We start from the raw sequence: 9,987 nt of genomic DNA, 5'->3' as shown, positions 1-9,987 counted from the left end.
AATATGCTAAAATGTGCAAAAGTAATTCGTATCTCTTAAGAAAACTCTAACAAGATATTGCAACGTAAGTCTTCTGCCATTTTGCCACAATAAACAAAACGAAAAACGGGAATACGCTGAAGTGAATGAATATAATCAGAATGACGAAAAATCCAACTTCAAAGAAAAATTCGACTAAGCTTTTGTTATTACGATTTCAGATTGAAATGAAATGTATTCAAGCTTAAATAAGCGCACCTGAGGTACAAGCTGAGGTTTCTGCATGTGTCCTACACTTTTCGAGAGCGTATGCACGGTTAGGTCAGCAATAGCTTCACTGACAATACATAATTACTCCTTAAGAACAATGCAAGCTCAACTATTGTAAAATGTATTCAATTTTATGTGAATATCAAAAGGATATTGATTAATACTCTTAAGTAATAACTTATGCTATTATACACCCTCTATATAAATATTTTTTGCGGTAAGGCTGATACTTTTTGAAGTTGTTACGTCGAAAATATCGGTTTTACTTTTATTTCGATCGTTATTTTTTTATACATCTATACGTATTTCGACAAATTCGCATTTGGCTTCATCAGGAGAATTTCTAATATTCTGATGCCGTTGTTATAGCGAACATACTACTTTCTAATGACTGGTTCTCATTTTGATTGAATGCGTTGATAGCCAAATTTTAAATATCTTTTTACCGAAAAAATATTTGAAAATCCTTGAAGCGAGTGACAAAACGATAAACACATTTGATTGTAATCACTTTGACATTTGTGCATATAAATACCAAAGTTAAGAGGGTAACAGCAGAAAAACATAAGTAACACCCTCTAAAGAATATTATCTTCGGTTTTTCATATTTCTTTTATTTAAAAAGGACACAACAAAATCCACTGAAGTAAATAAAATAATGAAGGCTAAACATCTTTTGTTAAATTTTAAGATGTATAACTGTTATCACCCAAAAATTCAATTAATTAAATAATGTAAAACAATTTTTATTGTTGTAGTTCACTACATTTCGAAACCTCTCTAAAAAAGCTTAAATGTATGTGATCAAGAAACCTTTCGTACGATTACACATATCTTTGCACATTTATTGAAATGAATCCAATAATATCCTGTTGGTACAGCGAAAGATGTATAATACATAATTATAAGGATTTCATAACTGGATTCAGTGAAATGGACACGTCACTGTACCAACAGCATATTTGTACTTCGGAAAACTTTTACTTTGTCATTAACTCCCACAGATCTCCAAAAATTATCTTAATTTTTCTTATTCTCCATGAATTAGATATTGCTCAGCATATTTGGCCTATTGAAAAATTCTACTTTGCCATTAACTTCCACTGAAATATAAGGTCTTCATAAGGTCTTCTTAATTTTTTGATTCTCCACATATTAAATGATGATCTTGTTTATTAATTATCTTAAATATTCAATTACCATGCTTTTTTTTACTGTTTATACTATAAACCTTGTAGTAATAAAATATTTAATTAAAAACCCCGTACTTCTCAAAATTTTAAAATTAAATCTTTTAATTGCAATAAAGTTTTTATTTCACGAACAAGTTTTTGTGAGGTAAAGTTAATGGCATTATGATTTCATAATTAAGAAAAAATTACTAAAAATTAGCAGTCATATGTCACTTGCGAATAATGGTGACCGTAAGTACCTACAAAGTCACCAAAAAAACATTTTGACGTATAGAATATGCTTAAAACTCAATTATTATTAAAATTAATATTCAGCTGCAGCAAGCAACATAGATGACATTCATGTAAAGAATAGTCGTAGAAATAAATGTATCAACTCATTTTTAGTACATTCTCTATGTTACTATCTTCTAGAAACACATATCGCTATATACCGAGTATTTAAGTATGTGCATTGCTAATATTACACAATCACTAAAATATAAATCATATAGATGATGCCTTGATTGGAAAATCCATATTTATTTAGATGATGCTTATAAGCACATTTAGTATTTCTTAACACCTTGACGTTTAGAGCAGAAGTTGCAATGGTTTTATTGACGTTTCTTTCGATATTCTTAAAATAATGGATTCCAATAAATTTTGTGTTATAATTTGTTGCTAATTTTTAATGGAAAAAAATAATGTTTAAAACAAAGTTTTGCTTGTCAAACACTGCTCCATAGAAAGCAAACCTAGAATGTTGATTACGCCTTGGTTCTAACAATATAGACACTGTTGATGCACTACACTCTGGTCGCCCAAATGAAGCGGTTACTTTAGAAAGCCTACCAATTTTTTAAGAAAACCATGAAAATATAAAGTTGCAGTAGATAGCTATATGAGCATTTCTCCATAAAAAACTTGCTTCTGAAATGGGTGCCGCATTTGCTCAAAGTTGATCAGAAACTACAACTTGTCAACGATTGTTTGGAGTTAAGCAAATCAAATGAATTTTTGCATCGATATATCGATAAATGGATGAAATATGGTTCTCCCATCTAGTTTTGCAGTCAAAACGAAGTCAAGTGAATGGACAGGAGCCAGTAAAAACCGTCCGGCTTTGACAAAATGAATAAAAGTCTGCTGAGAAGGTTATTTCATCCTTTTGAGATATTCATGGTATAAGATTTAACGACTACCTTGAAAAAGAATAACCTATCATTAACGAATATTATATACACTTATTGCTGCTTTTGAAAGTCAAAATTGCCCCGAATGAAGAAGAAACTAGTACTATTTCATCAAAACAATTCACCGCCTAACAGACCGTTGGTTACAATAGCGAAATTACAGGAACTATATGTACATTGAATTGATTTCGTATTCAACATATTCGTCAGATTTGGCACCAGCGATTACTATATGTTCGCACCCTTTAAAAAAATGATTAATGAAAAAAGCTATTTGTCCAATGAAGCAAATGCCTATTGTGATGTAAAGCACACATTTTTTCACAAATGAGGTGTCTCAATGGTAGAAAAGTGCTGAAATGATTGTGGGTCTCTGGTAGGCAATTATGTTGATGAATAAAGTCAAATTTTGCGAAAAATAATGTGTTTTTATAATAACCTCTGGACACTTAAGCCGATGTATTATAGCTTGGATTAAAGTAATGTTTAATAAGTTAAATAGTATTTGTTTTTCATAAGCCGATTAGGTATTCTACTTGACATAAACCAAAAACGGACAAGGAATAATGATAGTTAGATAAACTGTTATAAAGAAAAGATCAAATGATGACTGTATATCGGATTGTCTTTGTTTTTTATTAGTCCCTTGAAGCGATGCGAATATTATTATTCTCAAACCTCCTTTCTTCACCTCTTCTGTGTAAATAACTCTGATACCAGTAGACCAAGAATTCAACCATATATCGTGCACTGCAACCAAATTAAGAAAGAGAAAAATAAAACTTAATGTCACAATAATTATAAAGTCATACTGTTTCATATAAAATAAAGTTATCTTTCAAAATATTCTAAATTCGTTTCTATAACGATTCAATTTATTTTATTCTCTCATAAAATACAAGGACACGCAATCCGAATACAAAGAGAATCTATCTAAGTTGTTGCGAGAATTAAATAAATTAAGCAAGTGTGAAATATTAAATTTTAAGATACACAACCGCGTCGTCATTATTGCCTCTTATAACAAATTAGATCTCACAGACACAGATATTATGCTTTTACGAAAATTTATTTTCTGACTCCATATAAAATTGCAGACAAGACCCTTTCTACCTAGAAACCCCATTCGCTGGTACATCTAAAACTACGCTAACTGCTATTGTTTATGGTGCCTATTTTCTGCTCCACCCATTCAGAACAGAAAAAAGATGTATGAGTTTTCAGAAAAGCCATTGTCGGCTTAATGCTGCCATCTAGCGGCGCTAAAAGTGTCTGCTTGATATATTGTTATCATTTCAACAATGGAAATTATTTCATTACATTGTTTTTCGAAGGCGGCTCGTGGTGTACGTTTAATATTGTTGTTATTGTTCTGTATGTGAGCGAGTGTTGCTTTGCTGTTATGCTTTACATACCACATTTGTGCAAAAAATATTGCCGTCACTCCACTTTTCACAGGCAGTGGCAACAGTCGCAATTTTGGGCGCTTTTACGTGTTATCCTTAATATTATTTGCCATCCTTGCCGAACCAGCCACACAAAATGTTGGCTTAGTAATTTTATAATACAATAAAGTAGAGCAAACACTAAAAACGTTGACGCGATTCTATGAAGATTGCTTCGCGGAGATGAAGCATAAGAATTTGGTTTATTGTAATTTACAATATGTCAACGTGAAGTTAATAAAGTGCGCATTATTATCCTTGTAATGATATTGTTATCGTAAGCAAGACTTTTGGTGATATTGTTGCTGTTGCAGTTGCTATTGCTGCCAAAATGACGTGTTAATGGCTTAAAGGACACAGTTAATGGAGAAATAAAAACATGTTAAGAACGAATTAATTAAACGACTAAAGGACATATAAGAGTCACAATAATATCTCATTCTTTTATGCTTGAAATTACTTACTGAGCTAATTTTTTTTTAGAATACCAACATTCATATTTTCGGGTTATTGTTGAACTTTCTTTTTCTAAATTACACATTGGAAGGAGACGTCCGTCTGATCAAAATTCCATAAAATATTTACATGTTTACAATCTTTTGGTCTATTTTAATTTAATTAATTATTTCGAAATAACCGAAGAGATGGATTCCAATGACGCTCACTATAACATATGAATAATATTAGTTTATTAAATGCTCAAACCCTTAAATAACCAATAAATGGTTACTTAACCAGGCCTGCAAAAGTTTGATAAATAGAAATCAATCGGAACAACAGGCATGAAGATTTAATTTAAAAAAACATTTTCTATTGATGAATGATACCCCATATATATAATAAAATTCCAAATTGCAATTAATGTTAACCTCAATATTAACCCTCAAGTTTTAAAACGACTGAATTATACATAATTATTATGTAGATGTAATATATACTAAATAATTATAAGAAATAGATAAAAATAAGATAAGATAAAAATAAATAAAATATATGGAAATGAATAAATTAACTACTGTTCGAAGTGTTTTTCAATGGTAGATGTGAAGACTTCCATTATAGGACTTGACTGCTGTACTAGAAAATCAAATTCAAGTAATCGAAAGTAGCAGCAAAGTACCAAAGAATAAGTGATGTTTTTGATATTTTTACGTTACAATTGCCTTAACATATTCTTATAAAGTAAGTATAGATTCTATAAATATTAATCAATCTCATTTAATTTTTCTTTACAGTAAACTTATAAATAATTTTAGAATATAATCCCTTTAACTTAAGAAAAGCACGTCTTGAACACTTCCCTTAGAACACTATGTATTCAAAATGTATTATATTTTGCAAATATTTGTGATATTGAAAAGAAGTCGCGGCTTTTTAACACATTTTAGAATATTATTAATCAATTTTAACCAAATATATAAAAAACTTAATCAAACATATGTGTGGCCTGATATTGTCACCACGGAATACAATTATTTGAACAATTCAATAAGTCGCTTTTTTTTATTATGCAGTTCAAGCAGTCAAATTTTATGCGAATTACCTTGCCAGTATTCGCTTGACGTAATTAGACTAGTGTTCCCAAATACTAGTCTAATTCCATTCAATATCACCCAATGTTAAAAATACTTTAATATGCCGATTTTAAGAGAAATTACATTTAATTAATGGGAATGTTTCAGTATATAATACATTTTTAATAAAAAAAAAATGTTTATTTTTGTATACAATTCAAAAATAATGGTTGGATTCAATTGTAATGTAATATAATGTATAGATTTGAATACTTGTTGTATAGACCCTTCAATGTCTATTTTACCCATACACTCCAATTTTCACATGGAAATTTTTATATAATTTTCGTTTGATATACAGTTCAAATAAGAGCAGGTTTCTATTTTATCGGAACGATATTTAAGCATTAAAATGCATATACAATTAATTTCTTCTAATAAAGATATAGTAAGTGATGTGAATGAAAGGGACCGAAATTTCTTATGCAGGAAGGCTAAAGGAACGCTATGGTGTTCTCACACAAAAACTTTTCTGCTTTATGCCTAATCGTGTTATACATATACATATATATAAATGGATGAATCATAAGATTTATTGTAATTGTCCTTCAATGTTTAAGATAAAAAATATATAAATGCTAAAAGACAAATGCTATACTACTTATTATGCTACTTTTTCTTTATTTGCCGTTAAAATGCCATATGTTCGATGCAACGTCAACTGTTCCAACATTGCCATTTTATTCAATATCACATATATGTCACATTCGCAAACCATGGATATCATGTGGTTTATCCATTCATAAAAAAGTAGCACATCCAAACTTATTTGTTTAACATCAGTATCGACCATATATTGTATAAATACATATATACAATATCAATAATAATAATACAAATTTTTATATAGCTTTCGCTAAGATATTAATTCTAAATTTTATTATATAGGAGTTCAATATAGCCTCAAATCAATTTTTCTACATCTGTTTTCAATACATAACTTGACTTATATTCGTAACTTACTTCAGCAGTTTTCATAATTACGTCAAATTTCAAAAAGTTTTTGAACTGACATCTGATGTGCTGTCAGAATCGAGATCTGAGTTTTTAAATGAAATCATATCTGCATTTAAGGCTGAGTCAGAAAAATACTCCGAATCCATATATTCATCTGTGTCTGTTTCAGATTCAGGGTTTAAATTCGTGCTGTATGAACTGTGATCAGAAAGCAATATGCAAGCACACATTTCCTTAAGTACTTCACATTCAAAGGGATGATAATATAAAAACAGTATTGTGTCCATAACTTTTGAGTTTATGAGTTCATCTGTGTGTTCCAAAATTAGCTAAATATATATGCAATACATTAGTTATATTAGAATAGTTCCATTTCATAAATTTAAATCAAACCTTATTCAGAGCCTGCAAAATGACCAATCGAACCTCATATGAAGGTAATTCTTCTTTTCTTGGATCCATATTCAAAGTTTGCAAAATGCCTAATCGAACATCATATGAAGGGAACTCATCTTTCCTTGGATCCAACCATTCAGCGTAAACTTCAAGTATACCGTACCGTAGCAATGTATCTTGTAATTTAGGACATGAAGAAAATTGAATGACTTCTGTCAACATTCGCTCCTTTTCAGCACTATTCCCCATTTCTAAATCATGTTGCGTAGCTGCTTTCATGTCATCAACAAATTGACGGCACAACTTTTCTTTTTGTAAAGAAATTGGAGTGGGCTTGTCAAAATCTATCAAATAAATATCAAACATATTATCTCATAACAAAATAAAATAATATCAAAAATGTAAATAGATGTAATCTGTCATATTATGATAATGATGACATCATCATCATCATTATTTGACTCCAAAAATGAGTAATCTTTGACCATGTAACATGAAATCATCAGATCATCTTGATACCCTGTTTTTGATTACCTGTGTAAAACTTTGGTTACGAATCCGAAAAGTTATTTCTGACTACATGTTTGATGTAGCTCAAAAAATTAATAAAGTGAATAACATTTTTATCGATAACATTCTCAAATGAATCATTACTTTCAATTCCAGTTTTATTATTTTCATCTCATATTAAAGCAAACATTGTGTTACAGTCATTCCTATTAACTAAAATGAATATCATAATTTTACTAGAATCAATTTTCTCCCCAACTTATCAAATTCTCCCCAACTTATCAAATGTGCTATAAATATGCCTGTATTTATAGAACATTTCCATCAAAAATTTGGTACGATACTGATTTAACCACATGAAATTGAACTGATTGAATTTCATGTGGACTGACTCCACTGTGACCATATCACCACGTTTGATTCTAAGAAGATCTGTACTTTTTAGTTACTTGATTATGTATCACTTGCATAAGTTTCAATGGGTCATAATGTTTAAATTTAAAAAGTATTCAGTTAACACTGTTTTTAATATGTAGTATACTCGTATTGCAGACTTGTGATTCTCAGACAGCGCAATTAAGATTTCAACTGTTTAACTATTATGCAAAAATTGCATTGTTTTTTCCAATTAAAATTTAAATTAGCATCAAATCAATATATAGAAGTTAAACTAATACAATAATGCCAGAAAGGTTTAGAGATTTGTAAAAATAACATAGAGACCACACGGACAATAATGGAGAAAATACCAAAACTTACATATAATACATAAATGTTATCTGTAAAAAAACATGTATTGATATGCCTTGATGACTATAATATATGGCTGTCTTATCAAGATGAATGAAATTTAATCATAGTATTTATATTTAAGATTACACTCACATATCGTTCACGTATATTTCAACTTAAAAGGTGATACCGTTTTTGCTAGTAATTTCAAGTATGTTATCCCTGACCAAAGGACACCAGGCCCACACTCTTGTCAGTGAAAGAGTCTTCAGTTATTATGAGCTGGTTTAACTTTTAAACCCTATACCTTTTATAATTCTACGGATTGCGATAATCTTTCGCTGATAATAATCTATAATAAAGCTATATATTATGACAGCTTGTATTGTTAATAAACTTTGTCATCGCTCTACATTTACATAAAGTACCTCCATTTTTAATAGAGAAGCGAAACAATCCTTTAACCAGTTAACTGATTAGCTTTTAACAATTAAAGAGAAATATCGAAAACATAGAGGTAATTATGCTAAGCAAACAATTTAGCACGACACGACGGGTTTTCTTATACGATATTGATCATTCTCATCTATCCTGTTTGACATACGCTTAAGTCTGGGCAAGTAAAAAATTTTCTATATCGGATACTTTACCAAAACATGATATTGATCTCCATAAGCTAGAGTAGTGACTTATTAATTTAAAAGCGAAATCGAACATCGTTTGATGTATGGAACTTATATTATTATAGGTTCATAGACGCATCTATACTGCGTCTATACATACCTATATAGTATAAATTCCTTTAAATTTCAGATGACTATAATAGTATAAGTTCCATATATACATATATATATCATATTACATATATATGTATATATGGGACATAAATTAAAATACAAGTAACTTACCCCCAAACTCGTCCATTTAGTCTAAATATCAGTTATATTGTATTATAATTATTCAATTTCTTTTTAAAATGAATTTCTTTCTTTCAAAAATAATAGTTTTGAAAATATTTGACGCTTGCTTTTTTAAAAAAAAATAGACGGAGAAAGATATTTGAGATATAATTCTACGTAATGTATATTATACGGATATTAACAACGGGGTCTACTTTTCGTTACTTTTATGTTCAAAATCAAAAAACAAAAATTTAATAACACTGGACACACATGAAAGTTTTGATTGTAACTATAGCTGAGTTCAGATCAAAAAAATTTGTATGTGAATTTTGACAGCTTTAAACGGAATTGAAATTTCTACAGTCAAGTTGATTTTAGCTTGGATAGTTCACCGTAGTATAGTATTGCACAGTACAAGCTTATGCTATTGTGAATAGCTGTGAGAAATGAAAATAAAATTTTTACATAAAATGGAACTAAACTGTTAATTATCATATGCATATATCGTATATACAAAGTGTTTATCATATGTGCAAAGTAAATATTGTGAAAAAGTACCTAAATAGTATGGAAATATATCTAAATCTGACAATCAATTTACAATGATGCATCGTGTGAATCTATATTTTTGATTTTTGATTTCAAATCAAAACTTTCGTATGACCCCGCTATACGGGGTACCATTTTAAAACTCCGACGGTTTTTTTTTACTAGGCTTCTCAGTTTTAATAAGGCCTTACCAGCTGAAATTCTGTTTTTAATATAAAAATAAAAACAATTCGCGATTAAAAATTAAATTTAAAATAATTGAAAGAAATTTATAAATAAAGAACAAGTACATATAACTTTTAATG

At 29.4% G+C, this 9,987-nt stretch overlaps 1 protein-coding gene across 1 annotated transcript; it reads right to left on the bottom strand.

The window, feature by feature from the left end:
• Nucleotides 1-6,506: 6,506 nt before the first annotated feature.
• On the bottom strand, nucleotides 6,507-9,428 carry LOC119668674 (the record flags this gene model as incomplete). Its single annotated transcript, XM_038078259.1, is given in 3 exon segments — nucleotides 6,507-6,922; nucleotides 6,987-7,333; nucleotides 9,140-9,428. Coding segments are annotated over 3 exon segments (657 nt in total). The 3' UTR covers nucleotides 6,507-6,628.
• Nucleotides 9,429-9,987: the final 559 nt, after the last annotated feature.

The sequence above is a fragment of the Teleopsis dalmanni genome, chromosome 1, assembly GCF_002237135.1.
Source record: "Teleopsis dalmanni isolate 2A chromosome 1, ASM223713v2, whole genome shotgun sequence".
Classification (NCBI taxonomy): Eukaryota; Metazoa; Arthropoda; class Insecta; order Diptera; family Diopsidae; genus Teleopsis; species Teleopsis dalmanni.
The sequence above is the reverse complement of the archived record's forward strand: the minus strand, read 5'-3'. Positions and strand labels throughout refer to the sequence as shown.